This window comes from Microcaecilia unicolor, chromosome 1 (assembly GCF_901765095.1).
Source record: "Microcaecilia unicolor chromosome 1, aMicUni1.1, whole genome shotgun sequence".
Taxonomy (NCBI): domain Eukaryota; kingdom Metazoa; phylum Chordata; class Amphibia; order Gymnophiona; family Siphonopidae; genus Microcaecilia; species Microcaecilia unicolor.
Window position 1 is genome coordinate 212,594,992 of NC_044031.1, and position 22,289 is coordinate 212,617,280.

Sequence of the window (22,289 nt, forward strand, 5' to 3'; positions counted from 1 at the left end):
CTGCCTCCATAATTGTAATTAAAATAGAGATATTAACTACAGTGCGATAATTGCTATAAAGTGTTTTATCAAGATTCTTTCCCTTTGAGTGGAGGAGTAGCCTAGTGGTTAGTGCAGTGGACTTTGATCCTGGAGAACTGAGTTCAATTCCCACTGCAGCTCCTTGTGACTCTAGGCAAGTCACTTAACCCTCCATTGCCCCTGGTACAAAATAAGTACCTGAATATATGTAAACCCAAGGCCGGTCTTAGGCCGAGGCAGCCGCATAGGGCACCGTGCTTAAGGGGACCCCGCGCGGCGTGCCTCAACTCTGCCTCCTCCGCTCCATCCCGCTCCTGCACCGGCGCTCACAGTCTGCTGCCAACCACTCACAACCCAAACCCAGCCAGACTGCTCTGGTGCGCGTGAGCCGGCTGCCTGCCAGAGACTTGCAGCAGCCGGGCTGCAGCGCTCCCTGGCCCTGCTCCCCCAGTTGCCGCTCCAGACCGTACCTCTCCTCCTGAGTGAGTCCGCACCTCTGACCCCCCCCCCCCCCCCCGGGGCCGTGTGGCATGATGGTCGCGACGCATGCTGCGTGAGTGCTGCAAACTCTGCAGCAGAGCAGTAGATCTGTCCTGCTCGGTCCTCCTGAGTGACAGACAGTCCTGGTCTGCCACTGATGATGCGGCCCACCCCCGCAACAACTTCCTTCTTCAAGGGCGGGCCGCGCGGGACAGGTTGAGAGAGTTCCAGTTCCAGCTTGAGCTTCCAGCCGCAGCCAGTCAGAGACAGAGTGACAAACAGAGTCGGAGTCTTCTTTAGTCAGAGAGTTGTGGTATATATTTTAAAACAATTTTAATACCTTGGTGGTCTATATGTTTTTATATTGTACATTATATTTTACACATCACTTTGTTTTATTGTATATCTTTTCATTTCATTTTTATTTTATTGCATATATCTATATTATTTTTGCTTATCAATGGGGTGGGGCTAGGGCATGGCGGGGCTAGGATGGGGGCCCACCAAATTGGTCTGCACAGGGCCCCGCACTTGCTAAGACCGGCCCTGTGTAAACCGCTTTGAATGTAGTTGCAAAAGCCTCAGAAAGGTGGTGTATCAAGTTCCATTTCCCCTTTCCCTTTCTATAAAGCAGTCAGTACGATTCCTCCTATCTCCTTTGTAAAATAACCTGCCTGCAGCATTGTTTCTATTAACATCATTATGTACAAAAACAGTGCTGTAGGTAGGGATATCTTTTAACAAATCAGCCCTACAGGGGTCTAAAATGAATGATCCCTTAGAAACATTAGTCAATACTGACTTAATTGCAGAAGGATTCAACTCCTAAAAAGAGGTCCAAATACAGTCTACAGGACAAAATCCTTTTTGCAGTGCTTTACCGGCACCTTTTTTTGCCCCCCGGCGACCCCCCCCCCTGGCGAGTCCTGCACTTCCGCTCACCACTTTCCCTCCAGGCCCGCCCACCCAACACTGAGCTGCCAAGTCTCCCGCGATACACGCGGCACCAGCTCCCATTTCCGGCCACTGCTGCTTCTCCTGTTGAGCAGCAGCGGACGCTACAAAAACAAAAAGTGCTACCAAAAATGTTTTTAAAAAGCAAACGCAGCACCACAGACAGCCATAAGGCACTGGCTGTCGGCTCTGCAGCCGCTCCTCTCGCCTCTCAAGTCACTGCCCCTGGAGGATGACCCCGGAGGAGCGCAGTGACGTGAGAGGCAAGAGGAGCAGCTGCAGAGCCGACAGCCAATGCTTGATGGCTGCCTGCGGTGCCGCACTTGCTTTTTAAAAACATTTTTGGTGCTGTGCTCTTTTGTTTTGTAGCGGCCACTGCTGCTCAACAGGAGATGCAGCAGTGACCGGAAAATGGGAGCTGGCACCACGTGTTTGCGGGAGACTTGGCAGGTCAGTGTTGGGTGGGCGGGCAGGCCTGGATGGAAAGAAGGGGATAGAGAGAGAGAGACACTGGATGGAAGAATCGGGAGAGGGGAGTAGACAGATGAAAGGATGGGGAGAGAAAGAGGGAAACAGATGGAAGATGGGGAGAGAAAGGGGGAGATGGATGCAGAGAGAAAGGGGAGAGACTGGAAGGATGTGGAGAGAGAAGGGACACTGAACAGAAAAGGGTAGAGAGATAGACACTGGATAGAAGGAGGGGGAGAGAGACATTAGATGGAAGGATCAGGGGGTAGGGTAGATGGTGGAAGGATGGGGGGAGAAAGAGTGAAGACGCTGGATGGAAGGGTAGGGAGAAAGAGGAGACACTGGATGGAAGGATGCCGAAAGAAAGGGGAGACATTGGAAGGATGGGGAGAGAAAGACGGGAGACACTGGAAGGATGGAGAGGAAGTGGCATGGGGAGAACAAGGGTGAGAAAAAGATGAAAAGCCATAGGTAGATGAAGGAAAAGAAGGAAATTAAAGAATGGATAGTAAGAATTGAATTAATCTGGACAGAGAGAGAGGCTGAAAAATATTGAAGAAAGCAAAGAAAAAGGAGAGAAAAATGACAAATGGCGCAGAAGAGTTAAGCGAAAATGAAGGAAAGCAGAATCTAGAGACTGGGAGCAACACAATGAGAAAAAGTAAATGGCCATACAACAAAGGTAAAGAAAATAATTTATTTTTAATTTAGGATCAAGTAATATGGTACCTGTGTTAATAACGTTTCAGAGACCAATACTTCCTTAGGTCAGGAGAGGATACCATAACAGCATTATACTGACCTGAGGCAGGAGGTTTTGGCCTCTGAAAGCTCATTGAAAAGGGTGTTAGGCTATTAAATAAATTATTTTCTGAAACCTGATACACTGAAAAGCAGCACTTTACCCCTGTGTGACAAATGCATCTGATTAGTGTGACTACATTTTGCTGGGGGAGGGGGGTAGAGAGAAAATTTTGTGCCCACCCACTTTGGGTTCAGGCCCACCCAAAATTGGCAGTCTGGCTACGCCACTGCCTCTCAGTCCCCTACTTACTTTTTTTTTAAGACTCAGCAGGGCAAATGGTGCAGGCAGTGATTGAAAGAGGCTGTCAGTATCGGAGCTTCCCTCTGCGAGTCCCGCCTATGTTGTTTCAACTTCCTGTTTCCGCATAGGCGGGACTCACAGAGGGAAGCTCCGACGCTGACAGCCTCTTTCAATCACTGCCTGTACCGTTCGCGCTGCTGAGTCTGACGCTGGCAGGCAGTGGAGAAGGAGGACGGGCTGGGAGGAGGATGGGCTGGAAGAAGAATCGCTGGACATGGGAGAGGGGAGGGCAGGGGAGAGAGGAGAATCGCTGGGCATGGATGGGAGGGCAGGGGAGAGAGGAGAATCGCTGGGCATGGATGGGAGGGGAGGGGAGAGGAGAATCACTGGGCATGGAAAAGAGGAGAATCGCTGGGCATGGATGGAAGGGGAGTGAGTGCAGGAGAGAGAGGAGAATCGCTGGGCATGGAAAAAGAATTGCTGGACATGGATAGGAGGGGAGGGCAGGAGATAGAGGAGAATTGCTGGACAGGGATGGATGGAGGGGTTGGCAGGGAGAGAGGAGAAATGCTGGACTTGGGTGGAGGAGAGGGAGAGAGAATTATTGCTTATATTGATAAAGGGGAGGGAAGAGAGGAGAAATGCTGGACATGGATGGAGGAATGGAAAGATAAAAGAAGATGCACATGGATGGAGATGAGGGAAAGAGAAGAAAGGAGAAAAACTGCACATGGATGGAGAAAATAGGCAACAGCGGATCCAATTCCATGGATGAGGACCCAGCTTTTACTTATGGATGTATGGCAAGAAATTAAGAAGAAAGGAGGAAAGTAAAGAAATAAATGGAAAGGAAGCTCTGGAAACGGAGTTAAGGGAACAGATAGAGAGCAGCAGAATCAGAGACTGGGATGGATAGAAAAACAAAGTCACCAGACAACAAAGGTAGAAAAAATCATTTTATTTTCATTTTAGTGTTTGAAATATGTCCAATTTGAGAATTTACATCTGCTGTTTTATTTTGCACTGGGTATACTGGAGCTGTAACTGCTTACAGAAATTATTTCTGATGAAAAAAATCACGTTATTTTTTTCTCCTTTCCTAGTATAATATTTTCAATGATGTCTGTTTATATGAGCCATAGCTGGTATAAGGAGTGTGGCTAATGTGGGTGTGGCTATCATAGGGGTGAAGCCATATGTGGTGACCCCGCCCATAATGAGTACTGGCACCTTTTTTTCTACAAAAAAAGCACTGCCTTTTTGATACGTATCAACTATCTCCTGAACAGATGGTAGCTTAGGAATAACTGCCAACAGTTTTGCTATCTTAGCCTGAAAAGAGCTAGCAAATGCATCTAGAGTTAGCATAACTTCAACTACCAATTGGGGAGGTTTAGTCAATGATTTATCTAATTGAGGAGTTAATACTTTCAGGGGTCCTTTTACCAAGCTGCAGGAAAAAGGGCCCTGCGCTAGCAACAGGGGCCATTTTTCCCACGTGCAGGGCCGCTGAGAGACTGGGCCGGGGCAAGGCCGCCCCCAGGGCCCCCGCCGTTGCCGCCACCGCTGCCCCCCCCCCCCGCAAGGTGGTCGTCGTTGCCGCCCCCCTCCCGTCCACCACCGGGCCGGGTCCCCCTGAATTGAAATCATAGCGCCTCACCTTGACCTCACTCCGTGTGAAAGAAGCACAGCGGCGGCAGTCTGCAGATCGCCTCCCTTCGGGCATTCCCTCCCTGTGTCCGGGCCTGGGGAATTTTGTGCCCCCTGCTCCCCCCTCTCGGCGGTCCTGCCCGCGTGCCAGGGTCCTTTTTACCGCACCGGGTAAAAAAGCCCCCAGACACACGTGGCCATGTGGTAAGAGAACTCTTACTGCATGGTCATGTGGCAGGGAGCCCTTACCGCCACCCACTGAGGTAGTAATAAGAGCTCCTGCACTAACCTGGCAGTAACTGGGCAGCACTCAGCGATGCCCAATTACTGCTGAGTTATCACTGTGCAAGTCATTTCCAGGAGTTTTCTTTTTCCCCCGGAAATGGTGCGCACTCAGGGTGAGACTACTGCCGGCAACTGTGTTGGGCTGGCAATAGTCCTGGAAGAGTGAGCGATAAGTCCGCATTGGGCTTAAAACAGCTCTGTATAAGAGCCCCTCAATCTTTTCCAAATAGAATTTGTTTCTCTTTCTCTCTGTTTTTTAATCATATATTTAATAGCTCCTAATTTGAGAACTCCAATTTTCTATACCTTTTGAGTGTTGCATTTTTATCCAAATTCTTTCAAGATGTCTACACAATATCTTTAAAGACAGTAATTCCTGGGTATATCAGGAGTCTACACCTGATCTAGGAACCTTCCATTCTGCCAGGACAAATCTAGCAACACTGCTCTATTTACCATCTCTCAGGAGAAATAGCAGGATCATTATCTAGGGCCAGATGCACTAAACTTAATGAGCCATTATCGAGCAAGTAGTAAACCCTGGCATGCACTAAAGGCCATTTTCCGATCACGGTAGCAGCTAACGAAAACGGAATGCAGATGATCCAAAGACTATTGCAAGACTATTATAATGAGATGCACTACGGTTTTCCGATCCCCTTACCATGAAAAAAACTAACGGGAGGTCTACACTTCTCGTTGGGACAAATCGGAAGAAAAAAATGTCGTCAGAGACGTCCTTTTTGGACGTCCTTCACCTGGAAAATAAAACACTCCAAAGAATTTATTTTTGGACGTCCTTCTAAAAACCTGTGCCGCCCAAAAGGAAAACGCCGCGCCGCTCACCCCCTCCACGGCTTGCTGCAGGAAGGCTCCGATGCGGCTCGATCGTAGCAGGAGAGTGCAGTTGAGGACGTCCATGCAAAAAGACATCCTTTTTGGACTCCCCCCCCCCCCCCCAATAATAAAAACGTCATTTTTGGACATGCTTCACTCAGCTAAGAGACCTTGAAGTCTCTAAGCCAATCACAATGCGTGGCTAGGCATTTCCTGACAGGACTACATTATAAAACTAGTGTAAGGCTGCCAGAGGAGCAGAACATAAATTTTCATTCACTTTCCAAGACAATACAGTGTATTAGTAGGCTGTGGCTCAGGTGAGTTACGTTCAGCTTTAGTAACAGATGGGCAGATGATCAAAAGCCCCGTGCTGTTCCAAACAGCGCTCTAAAAATATCATTGGAACAGCATGGGGCTTTACCGCCCCTATGATCAGAGATAATAGCATGCAAATTTAAGCACTCTATTCTCTCTGATCATAGGTAGTAGTGCAGGAGGATTGTGCCTGAGTGCTCCCACACTTCTTTGACAGGTCTGGGCTGTCAAAAGCCCAGACCTATCAAACACAGGGGCTGAAGGTTCAAGGGACCACCAGACCCCAATACCCCTACCCTGAGCCAAGCGAAATGGGGCTGGAGGTCCAGCAGACCTCCGGTCCTCCTGACCCCCCCCCCCCCCCCCCCCGATACAGGGTCGGGAGATCCGGGGGGTTTCCAGCCCCCCTAACCCCCTAGCATCCCCTCAAATGTCCCTGGAGGCCCAGTGGGCCGCAAGTCAATCCCCCCCCCCACACACACACACCCACCTGGTGGTCTAGCGGCCCTTTCCCACCCCCTACCTTGGTTGGAGGAGGTAGCCTCCATCCTCTTCCATTGGCGCCGCCTCAAAAATGGCGGTGCCCAGCCCTGCCCAGTGGGCAGGGCTTCACACCATATAGGGAGTTTTGTGGACTAATGAATCCCAACCAACAACAGATATTTGTGTGATGTAACATCCCAGTCAAGAATCACAATCTTCACATTCGTCTGTGTTTAATTACAGTTTTGAATCAGGTGGCTACAAAAATTAACTCTGTAAAGATTTCATAACAGGTTTTTTCTATCCAGTTCTTTTCATATGGAAGCAGTGCTTTGTTCCCACATAATTCTATAACCTTGCATGTCCATTTTGTACCTATCACACATAATTGCATGCACAGGTTGTAGAAGACTGCCAGTTAAGTACATTACTTGATTATTAAATTAGATGCTAATTGACTATAATTGGAGTTAATTGGTGCTGATTTGCACTTAGTTGGTATTCTATAACCTTAGCACACAAACTCTATAGTGTGCAACTACTGGGGGGGGGGGGGGGGGGGGGGGAGGCAGGTCAAAGATGTGCTCAGCACTTTGGGCTAAAGCAGAGGTTCTGAACCCAGTCCTCAGGACACACCTAGCCAGTCAGGGTTTAAGGATATCCACAATGAATATGCACGAGATAGATTTGCATACAATGGAGGTAGGGCATGCAAATCTTTCTCATGCATATTCATTGTGAGTATCCTGAAAACCTGACTGGCTCGGTGTGTCCCGACTCGAGGACTGGGTTGAGAACCCCTGAGCTATGGCAAGGCTGCCAAGAGACAACGCTGGGCATGAAGCAAACAATCTTAAGGGTCCCTTCCACCCCCCCCCCCCCCACCTCCCCCCACCTGGCTGTAGCTTACTGCTCTCTCAGTCTGTCTCCTGTTCCTGTGTGCCAGGTTATCATGTTAACTCTGCTCTGCCAGCCACAGGTCCTTCTTCCTGCCACATCCCCTCCCACCTATGCGTAAACAGGAAGTACTTCTTCACATAGGAGATGGGATTTGGCAGGAAGAAGGACCTGTGGCTCGCAGAGCAGAGTTAACACGATAAAGCAATAAACTGGCACAGGAGCTGGAGACCAATTCAGCCACTGGAAGCCTGAAAAAAAGTGGCTTTTCTATTGCCAGTGCCATGCCCCCCTTGAAGGACGGACCCAGAAGAATCTTGCCTCCTTGCCCCCCCCCCCCCCCCCCCGGGCAGCCCTGGTTAAGGTTATAGAATTCTATCAGTTACATGTATTAACTACAACACTTACACCAGCCTTTGACATGCTGTAAGTGGTTGCACCTAAATTTAGGCGTATAAATGTGGACTCGCGCTATTACTCCATAATGGCAATTACACGTGTAATTGCTGATTTACAGAATTTGCGTTTAGTGTGCAGCATCGCAGTGCTTAACATTAGGTGACCTGTACGGAATTACTCTTAATTTTGATTAGAGACAACAACACCCAAGTTTGTTTTTCAGTGCTGTACATGCACTCTGTTTGAAGAGATTGCTCTGTATCACGAATGACCACATATCAAAGCAGCTGGCGGCAGTCAAACTCAAACAGATTTCATTATATTCCACAATTCTGCAGTCATTCGCATTCTGTATGTAATAGATCCGAAATATGTGATATGGCATAAAGGAAAACACCATGACCAAGATGAAGAATAAGCTCTTCATCTGGGCCAAAATTCTTGGTGGGCAAGCGCCGGGGCCCTGCAGCTTTCTCACAATGCCCACAATAATGTAGATTTGCATGCACAGGAAGGCACACACCACAGCTAACACAGTGCCTATGACAATATAATTCACTACTTTTACTTCCAGCTTCATGAATTCTCCCTGAAACTGAAAACACTTGCTTGAGTCATATTTTCCATTGTTGCCATACTGAATGAAGAAGAGCGGGAAAATAATGACCAGTATCAAAACCCATACTGTTGTGCTGGCAGCCACAGCATGCAGCTTCCGGTAGAACTCTAGTTTGTCCTTTCGTTTGAAGAAAATGAGATATCTGATCACCAGGGTTGTCACGTAGAATATAAATGAGAGGTACATGTGAACATGGATCATGGCACTGACGAACTTGCAAAAGTCGTCCCCCAAAACCCACTCATTCCTGATGTAGTACAGGATACGGAATGGTACAGTCAGAAGGAAGATGCCATGTACCACAATCAAGTTTATGACGGCTGTTGTGGTCACCGAGCGTGTGTTGCTTTGGAACACAATATAAGACATCATAGTGATTCCAGTCACACCTCCAATTAAAATGAATGAATACGCTGCAGTGAGGACATGAGATATAACTTTGTCGTCTAGACAGTTTGTGTCGTTTGTTATGTTGTCAGCCATGGTTTCAAAAACCTGTAACAGAAGAGAGAAATGTCAGTAACAAAGAAAGTGACTAAACTGATTTTACAAAAGTACACTTCGTGGAAAAATAGCACACGCCACATAAGTACATTTGTTGCCACACTGGGACAGACCAAAGGTCCATCAAGCCCAGCATCCTGTTTCCAGCAGTGGCCAATCCAGGTCACAAATACCTGGCAAGATCCCAAAAAAGTACAAAACCTGGGGGGAAAAAAGGCATTTTGAGCTATTTTTCCTGCAAAGTGCCCTTTTGTGTAATTGTTTTACAAAAGTACACTCTTCTGTACCAAATGTTTTGTGAAAAGTTCACTTTGAACGAAAGTTTATTTACAATTTGCATTAATGAGGCTGCTGCAATGATAAAAATATGTACAAATGTAAAGTAGGCCCTTGTACATGTACCAAGTTGAGAATGACTTACGAGGGCTGCCGCTTGCCTGACAGTTTCTTGGCAGTCATCTTTATCCATTCCCCCTTCTCTGGCTAAGACTGGATTCCCATTTACTGACCAAAAGTGGGTGGAAAGCTGACTTGGCCAGAGGCTGGCCATCTGACAAAAAAACCTGGTGCAGGATTTGAACATCGTGGGCACAGTAACACAGTAAATGATGGCAGATAAAGACCCACACAGTCCATCCAGTCTGCACTCATGCTTAAATGATGGTTGTCAAGTCTCCACCATGCCAACTGTATAGGCAGCCAAACATGATGGAGTCTTGGTTATAACCACATATCATTCTTAAGTGTTGCTGACAGTATTCAACTTCAACTTACTAGTCAAGATGTCTTCCCCTCCCTCCTGATCTGTGCAGCACCCTCACTTGCAGCAGGTGACAAACAGGCTAATTTTTGAAAGAGAAGGGCGTTCAAAAAGTGACATAAAAGGCACATGGGCGTCCCTGTGAAAGAAGGTCTCTCAAATCCAATAATCGATACAGGGCCGTAAGGACGTCCTCAGCGCAAGGACGCCATCTATGGTCATCCCACAGGGGGCGTGTTATGGGTGGCGTTACGAGATGGGTGCCTTCAGCGTATAATGGCTAGCCAAATGGTTTTTGCATGGATGGGAACATGGGTGTCCTTAGTTAGACCTGAAATAAAGTGACCAGGTTACCCTGGGGGAAGTCGTCTTTAGACCCATTAGCGATTTTGTGGAGTTGGAGAGTGGGGAGAGCGTTGTTGGGAGAGAAAGCTGAATCGTTTGCAGAGAAAGCTGAGAGTTTGTTCAGTACCTGTTACCTTTGTCTGTGTGCCATAGTCGGAACGTTTTCACCCTCACCTGCCTCATTTGTGTTTACCTTTTCAGCTTTCCCTACCCTTCTAGCCCCCAAACCCAGACACCACTACTCCTTCCTCTATCTCCCCATCCCCTCCCCCTATCCTTCTCCATTCACTGTCCCCAAGTTCATATTTCATTCCCTTACCTGTTTGTAGTCTCTGTTTGTCTCTTTGTCCTGTGTACTGCTGCAGCGTGTTTGTGAAGACTATCATTTGCTGCTTGGAGAGTGAGTGGCTAGAGGGCGTGGCAGGAGAGTTTGTGGTGGGTCAGAGAGTGCTTGCAGTGCGCAGGGCCGTGCCGATGCGGTAAGCGAGGTAAGCGCCGCAGGGGGGCGCCCACCTCTGGAGGGCGCCGCCGCGGTGCTTACCCTCGCCCCGCCGAGGCCTTTAAATCTTTTGGTCGCCCCGGGTGTCACCAGAAAGGGGGGTGCCGCCGCTCCCGCTGCTCTTCATCCTGGCCCCCCCCCCCCCCCCCGCACCAGCCCTTTAAATTTATTTGCCGACGCGATAGCGAGCGCAGCACCTCGTGTGGAAGTAAAGGAAGCGGATCCGATCATCTCATTGGGCCTTCCCTCACTGTCCCGCCCTCCTCTGACGCAACTTCCTATTTCCTCTAGGGCGGGACAGTGAAGGAAGGCCCAATGAGATGATCGGATTCGCTTCTTTTACTTCCACACGAGGTGCTGCGCTCGCTATCGCGTCGGCAATTTCTTTTAAAGACGGGTGGCAGGAAGGGAGAAGACGAGGCAGGGTGAGGGTGGGGGACAGATGGGGTGACCGTGAAGGTGGGGGAGGACTCGGATAGCAGAAGGGACTGGGTGGGAGACAGATGGGGTGAGGGGGACTCGGATGGGCAGAAGGGACTGGGTGGGAGACAGATGGGGTGAGGGGGACTCGGATGGGCAGAAGGGACTGGGTGGGAGACAGATGGGGTGAGGGTGGGGGGGCACTTGGATAGCAGAAGGGACTGGGTGGGAGACAGATGGGGTGAGGGGGACTCGGATGGGCAGAAGGGACTGGGTGGGAGACAGATGGGGTGAGCGGGACTCGGATGGGCAGAAGGGACTGGGTGGGAGACAGATGGGGTGAGGGTGGGGGGCACTTGGATAGCAGAAGGGACTGGGTGGGAGACAGATGGGGTGAGGGGGACTCGGATGGGCAGAAGGGACTGGGTGGGAGACAGATGGGGTGAGGGGGACTCGGATGGGCAGAAGGGACTGGGTGGGAGACAGATGAGGGGTGAGGGGGGGGGCACTTGGATAGCAGAAGGGACTGGGTGGGAGACAGATGATGGGGTGAGGGTGGGGGCACTTAGATAGCAGAAGGGACTGGGTGGGAGACAGATGGGGTGAGGGGGACTCGGATGGGCAGAAGGGACTGGGTGGGAGACAGATGGGGTGAGGGGGGACTCGGATGGGCAGAAGGGACTGGGTGGGAGACAGATGGGGTGAGGGTGGGGGGCACTTGGATAGCAGAAGGGACTGGGTGGGAGACAGATGGGGTGAGGGGGACTCGGATGGGCAGAAGGGACTGGGTGGGAGACAGATGGGGTGAGGGGGACTCGGATGGGCAGAAGGGACTGGGTGGGAGACAGATGGGGTGAGGGTGGGGGGCACTTGGATAGCAGAAGGGACTGGGTGGGAGACAGATGGGGTGAGGGGGACTCGGATGGGCAGAAGGGACTGGGTGGGAGACAGATGATGGGGTGAGGGTGGGGGCACTTGGATAGCAGAAGGACTGGGTGGGAGACAGATGGGGTGAGGGGACTCGGATGGGCAGAAGGGACTGGGTGGGAGACAGATGGGAGAAGGGCATGGAGCTGGAACTGGGGTCTGAAAAGTGAGCAGGAGGGAGAATGGGGTCATGCCTGGGGCAGGGGTGGATGGGAGAATCAATGGATCTGGAACTAGGGGCAGCCGCAGGTGGGAACTGGGAGCCGAAAAGAGGGGCAGTGAGAGAGGGGGGATAGATCCTGGATGGAATGGGGAGTGAGAGGGAGAGGGCAGACCCTGAATGGATGGGAGGGGGAAAGAGAGAGGGCAAATGGTGAATCGAAGGAGCAGAGAGAAAGGGCAGACAGTGGATAGAAGGGAGTGAAAGAGCAGACAGTGGATGGAAGGGGGCAGAGATAGAGGGCAAATGCTAGAGGGACAAGGAGAGAGAGAGGGCAGATGGTGGATGGAAGGGGGAGAGAGAGATGGCAGACTGGGGCAGATGGTGGATGGAAGGTGCAGAAATAGAGGGCAGATGTGGATGGAAGGGACATTAGAGAGGGCAGACACTTGAGAGCAGAGGAGAGAGCGAAGACAGATGCTGGATGGAAGGAAGACGGTGAAAAGAAGATAAGGAAAGCAGAAACCAAAGACAACAAACTGTAAATATATATTTTATTATTTTGCTTTAGGATATAGTATTTTAGCTGTGTTAATAAATGTTTATAAATAGAACATGTAAATAAGGTAATCTTTTTATTGGACTAATTTTAATACATTTTGACTTAACTTTCAGAGAACAAAACCCCCTTCCTCAGATCAGGATAGGATACTGTAACAGCACTATACTGTATTGACCTGAGGAAGGAGATTTTGGCCTCTGGAAGCTAAATGTATTAGTCCAATAAAATGGTATTATTTTATTTCTGTATTTGTTTTATTTCTATTTGTTAATTGTAAAGTGGTGATTGGTATTTGTTAGTTTTTTTCAAATTTACATCTGCTGTCTTTATATTTTGCACAGTACTAGGGGACATTTTCTGTTTCTGTGGTGTTGCATTGTATGCAGAGTCTGGCATTGGGGGTTCAGTTTAATTTTTGTCTAAATAGAAAGTTTATGATTACTTATCCTATAGTGGATTAGGGTGTATCTGTGTTTGAAAAAGACATGGCTTTCAGTTGGCATTGACTGTGCAGGATCTACGATCTGTACTATTCTGTCTGGTTCGTTTTACAATAGGTGAATTGATGTTCTAGTGCTCACTGTAGTGTTTAAGATGCTTTCCTTTTCCTTGTGTAACTCGTAGAAATGACTGCTTATGGTATGGTAAAATTGCTCTATAGGTCGTGAGTGTTTTGTATTCTCGGTATGCCTAGTACTGGATTGGGGGGGGGGGGGGTGTTAAACATGACCGGCCCCGGGTGTCAACTACCCTAGCTACGCCACTGCTGCCGACGTCTCCCTCCCTTGCACTCGTTGGTTCCCTCAGTGTCCCGCCTTCTTCTGACGTCAGAAGAAGGCGGACACTGAGGGAACCAAGAGCGCAAAGGGAAGGGAGACGTCGGCAGCGCTCCGCTTTCACTGACGCTGCTGCGACCGGAAGTAAAAGATTTAAGGCCCCAGGGTGCGGAGGGAAGGGCAGAGAGGCATGGATGGGAGGGCAGGGCCCAGGGAGAGGACAAATTGCTGGAAGGGAAGGGGAGGGGAGAGAGGATTGCTGGCTATGGATGGAGGAGGGAAGGGCAGAGAGGGACAAGGATGGAACATGGGGGCCCAGGGAGAGGACAAATTGCTGGAAATGGAGGGGAGGGGATAGAGGAGGCAGGATTGCTGGCTATGGATGGAGGAGGGAAGGGCAAGAGAGGGACAAGGATGGACATGGGGGCCCAGGGAGAGGACAAATTGTGGGAAGGGGGGGGAGGGGAGAGAGGAGGATTGCTGGGTATGGATGGAGGAGGGAAGGGCAGAGAGGGACAAGAATGGACATGGATGGGAGGGCAGGACCCAGGGAGAGAGGAGAAATTGCTGGAAATGGATATATGAGCAAGAAATGAAGAAGAAAGGAGAAAAGTAAAGAAATAAATGGAAAGGAAGCCCTGGAAATGGAGTTAAGAGGACATATAGCAGCAGAATCAGATACTGGACCAGCATGATTGAAAAAAGAAAGTCACCAGACAACAAAGGTAGAAAAAAATTATTTATTTTCATTTTAGCGTTTTGGAATATGTCCACTTTGAGAATTTACATCTGCTATCTTATTTTGCAATGTATAGCAATTAGTTTCTAAGAATATTGCTGACAATTCCTTTCAGTGTGGCAAGTGGTGAGCGATCATTTTCATGGGGGGGGGCGTGATCATTTTCACGGGGGGGGGGTGGGGGGCGCCAACTGATAGTCTGCAGGGGGGCGCCAGAGACCCTAGGCACGGCCCTGGTAGTGCGCTCTGCTATGTGTGACCGCATTGTTTGTCGGTGGTGGGAGAGTGAGTGTCAGCTTCTGTTTGTTGCTGCTGTGTTTCACCAAGTTGGTAGGGAGAGGTGAGCACTGGTGTCACTGCATTGCACCTGTAGTGTGGGGAAATGGAGGCACTAAATGCACAGGTAGCTTACATATTGGAAGAAGAGGGGAGGCACTGCAAGAGGGTACTCACACCCCAGAGTTTTTCGGACCCCGTAGCAGTTTCCTAGACCTCACTGACCTGCAGTGTCTCACTCGATACCGCTTTGATAGAGCTGCCATTCAGCACCTTTGTGACCAGCTCAAACCCCTCCTGCAGCCCAGGATCCATAGGAACAACCCATCCCTGTGCACCTAAAGATCACTGCTTCTCTATTCTTTTCTGGTCACTGGGAGTTTGCCAGTCTGTCCTATCTGTGAACACGGGGTCTCACCCAGGCTTCCATTTCTAACTGCCTCACCCAGTTCCTTGATGCCTTCCTTACCACACCTCTGAGTACATCACCTTCCCCACCACCCCCAGGCCCCTGCAGAACAACATGGCTGACTTCTACGTCATAGCTCGCTTCCCCTCGGTCATAGGCGCTATTGACTGCACACATGTCGCACTCAGATCCCCCCGGGCACGAGAAGCCACTTATAGGAACAGGAAAGCATTCCACTCACTTAATATACAAGTTGTGTGTGACGCCCAGGGTGATATTCTAGAAGTGTGTGCCCGATACCCAGGTTCCACCCATGACGCCTATATCAGGGTCAGAGGAGAACTACAACAGTAGACAGCGGACTACCCGTGGCATCATCTAGCGCACCTTCAGACAACTTAAGAACAGGTTCCGATGTCTGGACCGTTCTGGAGGGGAGCTCCAGTGCAGCCTCCAAAAGGTGGCAAAGATATTCCTGGCCTGCTGCATGCCTACATAATTTGGCAATGCGCAGAGGACAGGCCCTCCAGAAGAGCCACAGCAACCACAGCAGCAGGGCCCAGATGAACAGGATGAGGAGCCCCCTCCACCTCCCGCCCACAGAGCAGAGCAAAGTGCACACCAGCTGGGGGTCCAGAGCCAGGCAAAGACTGATCGAGACAAGTTTTGTGTAGAGTAAGTTGACATTTATTTCTAGCACATAGTATTTACACACCACCACCCCCCTCCCACCACCATAACCCACTCTGTGCATATTTCCTCTCCCTCCAACCCTCACCCCCCACCCTCCCAGCATGTCCCATCACTTTCCCTGCCCCCTCCCCTGTCCCAGTCCCCTCCTATCCCTTCCACCATGTCCCTTTGCAGATGGTGCTGCAGGGGACCTCTGTTGAGAGTCTCCTCTGATGAGCTCCTACTCTCCTCTGTGTCCACAAGGCAGCCTGCTGCCTCAGCTGCCCTGTGGAAGTCCGGCCACCTTGCAGTCTGTGGCTTGCCCTGCAGCCTGGGCACAGGACCCAGAAAGGGAGCTGGTGTGGTGGCTGCGGACCAGTGGCTGGGGAGGCTGAGGATCTCAAGCTCCTCTTCTTAGCGGGTGGTTCTGCACAGTGAAAGTAGATGCCACTTGTTGCTGCTTCAGGGCTGTACTAGGTGCTTTCAGGTCATGGCATAGGCCCTCGATGCTGTGCTCCAGCCGTTGGAGTTGCTGTACCACGTCACGTGGGCCTGTACCACTTCCTATTGCACCTGGAGCGCTTCCCGTTGCAGCTCCAATTTCTGGCACCGGTAATCTTCCATGTGCACATTCTGGCCCAGCAATTGTGTGGTGAGGCGCAGTAGCTGCCTCCTCTGGCTAGATGGCCTCTGCTGAGGAGGTTTCCCCCTTCTGCATCTTCTTCTTCTTCTTCAGTGCCACATCGCCAAGGCTGCGGGTGGTGGAGGGAGAGGTGGCGCTGGCTGCTAGGTCCTGTGGTTCCACCCCATGGTCCTGTGTGCTTCTTGTGCAGGCCCACTGGTTTGCTGCTCTGTGTGCTGGGGCTGGTGGCCACTAGGGCCAGCTTCTTCCTCTGACTGGCTGTCATCACCTGCATAGCAAAAGAGGAGGAAGAGTGTTAACCCCACTTTGTTTTTCAGCATTCATATACATAGCCCCACCACAAAGACCCAGCAAAGAGATGGTGAGGAATGGGATTGGCAGGCAAGCCACAGGTGTCATTGTACATGGTACAGAGCTGGAGATGAGGAGTGCAGTGTACTACAGAGACTGATGTGCAAGAGAGCCATACAGGCAGGTGGGTACACATAGAACTGTGAAAGGAGTGCAGAGGACACAGTGGCTACAGCACAGAGGTGTGGGAAGGAGATATGCAGAGTTTGGTGATGGGGAAAAGAGGAGGGAGTGGGGAGGCCCCCAAAGCTGTGAAACAGTGGTAACCTACACACACATTGCTGGAAACCCTCCCCACCCCCACCCCCACTCCCGTGTCATGGTCTGTAATGAATAGTGATTTGTATTGCATGTGGTGTTCTCACCTCTTCCCCTACTGAGGAGCACCACATTGTCTCCCACTTGTGTAAACAGAGTGTAGTGCAGCACAACAGATACCCCAGCTTCCTAATGGTCAACCTACCTGAGCTCTCAGGCTGTGCTGATGTGTCAAGGGACCCAATGCCGTGGATCCCCTCCTGGGGCAAGAGCCCAAGAATGATGTGCTCGATGGGGTCAAGTTAGCGGTGTGTCATCTGCTGGGGAGTTGGCACCAGACTTCCTCCTGACATCATGCTTCAGCCGGCGCCACTTCCGTTTGCAGTCTTCACATCCCTGCCATAGGGAAGACCACGTTGACCTGGTCCCTTACTGGCTCCCATTCTCTCTGCTTCATTGTAGCAGCCAGTCTCTGGCCCGTGGGAGCAAAGGGATGCATGTGCCTCCTCTGGATTTCTGAACAGCAGTTCAATTTCAGGATTGCTGAAATTACTCTTGCGGGTGAGTGGTTGCTTTAGTGCCATTGTACCAATGTGATGCAAAGAATGGAAAATACAGAGAAGGGCGTGTTAAATACTATCCCAGGGATGGCCATCTAAGAATGCGATGGGCGTCCTTGAGATGGGCGTCCTAATTTCAATTATTGACAAAATCCCTAAACGTCCTCAGCTGCTCTGGCGATTTGGCACTCCTCATTTCAATTATGGGTGGGGAACTATGGTCATCCCCAGCTGCTGTGTGTTTTGGGCATCCTCATTTCAATTATGGGTGAAATGATAAACGTCCCCAGCTGCTCTTCCCACTTGGAAGCTTGCATTCCCTTTATTGGCGCCTCTTTAAAACGGGCTTTCTCTGTGCTTGCACTTTAGAGGTTTTCTTAGATTATGGGGTGGTATGTCAAAGCGTTTTAGCTTCAGTTATAGTAAACCTTGTTTTTGCCACTGTATGCTTTTGTACACCTGTTTGTTTTGGGGGGGGGGACTTTTTTGCCAATTCTTGAAAGATACTGGTGTTGGGCTTTGTACCTTTCCTTTCCAAACGTTTTCAGACTGGGTGTTGTTAGCTGGTAGCTTAGCATATACTCTGCATTTTTTCTACATCTCACCAACTCTCCATTCCCTACCCTCCAGGAGCTCCTTGCTGTGTGTGATGTGCTCCCTCACTGCCCCCCCCCCCCCCCCCTTCTCTCTCTCCTTGTTGAAGCAGGCAGCCTCTGGTCCCTTGGAGCCAACACATTCTTGCACCACAAGTCAAGAAAAGCTCATACCCAGTGGCGTTCCTAGGGGGGCTGACACCCGGGGCGGTATCGCCGATGCGCCCCGCCCCCCGGGAACAGCGCAACACCCCCCCACCGGCGAACCCCCCCCAATTCCCCGGTGAAGAACCCCCCCGGGTGCATGCCGCTGGGGGGGGTGCCGCGCGCCTGCCGGCTCTTCGTTTTCATGCTCCCTCTGCCCGGAACAGGAAGTAACCTGTTCTGGGGCAAAGGGAGCATGGAAACGAAGAGCCGGCAGGCGCGCGGCACCCCCCCCAGTGGCGTGCACCCGGGGCAGACCGTCCCCACTGCCCCCCCCCCCTTGGTACGCCACCTGCTCATACCTCTCAGCCACCTCTTCCCTTTCTGCCATGTAGGTGCTAAACAAACACTTCTTGCATCTTGCAGGACAGCTGGTCAAGAGGATTGTAAGAGACAGCAGTGGACTGTAATACACTGGACTCTGAGAGCCATGATTGTTTCTACCCAATTTATTATACAGATGTCTTGTTCTCTATTGGATACACTCAGTTGTGGCTGCCTGTGTGGTGGGGGAGGGGAAGAGGCCCTGAGAATGGATGTGTGCATCCCTCATGGTCAAGGGCTCCCCATTCTCTCTATGTTCTCTGCATTCAAATCTTACCTCTATTTTCACCAGGTTCACAGGTATCCACAGCTGGTAGTTTTTTCCCTCTTTGCACCTCATGTGTCTCCCCACTAGGTTCCATCCTTCTTTACGTGGTGAACCCCAGTCCCCTTTTATGATATGCCCACACATTCTCAAGGTTGCTGGGGGTGGGGAAGCATATATGCACTCAATGTCTTTTCCACATTATTCAACACAGTCCTACAATACTCCATAGTTATGGAAGAACAACATTTCTAAATTCTATCCTGCAAACCATTTTCAAGGTGGCCACAGATGCGTGCCTACTACTACTACTACTACTACTACTACTTAGTATTTCTATACCACGTCCTTGAGCCCTTGTCATGGTGAGGGATAGGGGTTCTGGTTACAGTTCCTATTCTAAATTACCTGCAGATGGCTACAGCCCGGTGCCTATTGTTACCCCCCCCCCCCCCCCCCCCCCCCCCCCCCCCCCCCCCCCCCCCCCCCCCCCCCCGTTCCGAAGAGGTTTTTCTTTGGACAATCGGTGATGTATAACTCTCTCTGTCGGTAGTCAGGCCAAGAGAACTATCACCAACTTTGGAGCAGGGGAAGACAGGTCACATTACACTAACCTCAGCCCAAACCTGAAGCAGGAATGGGAGGAAAAGAAACTAATTTTTGGATTTACTCCGGTTAGAAAGAACCAAACTTAAATTTTAAAGATAAAAATGTGTTTATTCAAATATTAGTTAATTAAATAGAATCGATTATGTAAACTTTAGCTGAAATTTTCTTTTAGCTCCACAATAACTTATTTCTATTATTTAACATAACATGACTTATTTAACTTGTGCTTCGTTGTCATACTTAACAGGTTCAACCCCTTCACTCATCACAGAAAACCATCAGATAAGTATTAAAGTTCAATTCATAATTTTCTCAAACTGCATATAGAGTATCTATTTTTTCTTTCTTTCCCAGAATTCCCAAGAATTTGATTCTTTGGCAAAATTTTTGTCTTTCAGGATTTTCCTGTGCACTCCTGATGGACTCAGGTAAGAATGTATTTTTATTTTACTTTTCCCTTTTACCCCCTTCCTTTCTCCCAAAAGTCACCCCACTTTTAGTGTTGATCAGTCTTTCTTACGATGCACCAAGAAGGATGCTTGTCTTTCTTGCATGGGGGCCCGTTGATTCTCCAGATGATGTCCGGATCCCAGCTCGTCTTCTCCCTACACCACACACTCTTTAAAGAAAATAACTGGAAGCAAAACCTTATCTTCCTGTAAGTTCTCAGCAACCTCAATGGGATTTGTAATCAGGATTTTAAATACGGTGGCCAGTTTCTCTAATTGAAATAAAATTAATTAAATATTCCTTTCTAGCAACCTATTCTGCACTGGGATTCCCTAATCTAAAGCTCTGCACTGCTTTGATTGACACTCACTCTACCCAACATTCTATTTCCAATCAGACAGTGAACATTCTATCTTACTCACTCTTTGTACATTAAATGGGGAAAAAAACTTTCTAGACCTTTTAATCCCTTTTTACGAAAACCAAAGGATCTATTTTTTTCCTACCCACCAAACTCCTTCATTCCCCCCTTTTCTCACTCAAACCTAATCACCCTTTTGCTTTAACCTCCTGCCACTCATCAATTACATTTACTTTATGTCAAACAGACTTTTCATGCAACTTCCCCTAACACCTCAACTTTGTTATTCTCATTCATTCAACGACTCCAGCTCTAAAAATCCTATTTTTAACCTCAATTGATCCTCAATTTCCTACCATCACTCAGAGCTCAATCACACACCACCTTTCTCATAGGCGGTCGGTGGCCCAACTGTTTGGGGAGGCTAAAGGGGGTGGGGCCAGGGGTGGAGCTTAAATCCATAATTGTCTGATAACACACAGAAAAAAAAAATAAATAAAAATAAAAGTCACAATTAATACCTTTTATTAAATTTAGATATTAGCTATGTATCATATGTCAAAGAATAAAGTGGTTGCTCAAAGCATATACTAACCACAATCGCTCAACTGCAAAACACTATGCACAACTTTGTGCAAAAACACACTCAGAACCTTACTGTACCATAAATATTACACTGGGCAGAACCTAATACACCAATATACCACCCATACGGAAAATGCAGACCCTCAACAATATGAAACAAGGGATCATAATATCACAATTCTCATGTAGAGCCACAAAACACCCTAATTCATGTTTAATGTGGGATAAAATGCAATAAATAAGTAAATAAATATAAACTTTTAATGTTGAGCACCTGATTCTCAAAGTGGACATATTCCAAACACTATAATGAAAATAAATAATCTTTTCTACCTTTGTTGTCTGGTGACTTTGTTTTTCTGATCATGCTGGCCAAGTATCCGATTCTGCTGCTATCTGTCCTCTTAACTCTGGTTCCAGGGCTTCCTTTCCATTTATTTCTTTACTTTCTGCCTTTCTTCTTCATTTCTTGCCTTACATCCGTAAGTAAAAGCTGGGTCCTCTGCAGACTTGACTGTCCAGTGGATCCAGCTTCTGCCTATTTTCTCCATCGATGTGCAGGTTTTCTCCCTTTTCCCTCATCTCATCTCCTTCCTCTGTCTTCCCTCTCCTCCATGCATGTCCAGAATTTCTCCCCTTCATTCATGTGCATCTCCTTCCTGTCTTCCCGTCTCACCATCCATGTCCAGCAACCCTCTTCTCCCCTCTAGCCACCCACCATGTCCAGCAAATCTCCTCTCCCCTGACCTCCCCTCCACCCATGTCCAGCAACCTTCCTCTCTCCCCTGCCATCCCCTCCATCCACCCATGTCCAGCAACCCTCCTCTCCCCTCTAGCCACCCACCCATATCCAGCAAATCTCCTCTCCCCTGACCCCCCCTCCACCCATGTCCAGCAACCCTCCTCTCTCCCCTGCCATCCCCTCTATCCACCATTCCAGCAACCCTCCTCTCTCCCCTGCCATCCCCTCTATCCACCCATTCCAGCAACCCTCCTCTCTCCTCTGCCATCCCCTCTATCCACCCATTCCAGCAAACCCTCCTCTCCCCTGCCCTCCATGCATATGCAGCGAATTCCCTTCTGTCCCCTGCCCCCCCTCCATCCCTACCCGGCAGTGCCAGCGCGATTCTCCTCTCCCCTTTCCCTCCTCTTGTTTACTATCTGGCCCGCGCCATTTTAATTTACCTGCGTTCCAGCGTCGGCCCGCCGCGTCATTTCAAAGCCCGCCCTGCTGCCTGTCTCTATTCTTCCCTCCCTTCGCGATGTGCTTCGTTCGGCAGAGTCCCGCCCTCGAGGAAATGATGTCAGAAGGCGGGACTCTGCCGAACGAACACATCGCGAAGGGAGGGAAGAATAGAGACAGGCAGCAGGGCGGGCTTTGAAATGACGCGGCGGGCCAATGCTGGAACGCAGGTAAATTAAAGATGACGCGGGGCCGATAGTAAACAAGGGGAGGGAAAGGGGAAGATTCACGGCGCCGCTCGCTTGCTCGCCCAACGCCTAACTCTTTCCTGCTGGCTGGGGAGGCTTAGCCTCCCCAAGCCTCTTATACCGGGCGCCTATGACCTTTCTCCATCAAGC

The 22,289-nt window shown here is 49.6% G+C and overlaps 1 protein-coding gene across 5 annotated transcripts in view; it reads right to left on the reverse strand.

Moving 5' to 3' along the window:
* Nucleotides 1–7,767: 7,767 nt before the first annotated feature.
* Nucleotides 7,768–22,289, reverse strand: part of GPR141 (G protein-coupled receptor 141) — a 43,070-nt gene continuing 28,548 nt past the window's right edge. For all 5 annotated transcript variants that reach the window (XM_030204049.1, XM_030204086.1, XM_030204058.1 and 2 more), the window contains one exon: nt 7,768–8,951. In XM_030204049.1, the coding sequence (XP_030059909.1) occupies nt 8,028–8,939 (912 nt within the window). In that variant the 5' untranslated portion in view covers nt 8,940–8,951 and the 3' untranslated portion in view covers nt 7,768–8,027. The remainder of the gene's footprint in view (nt 8,952–22,289) is intronic.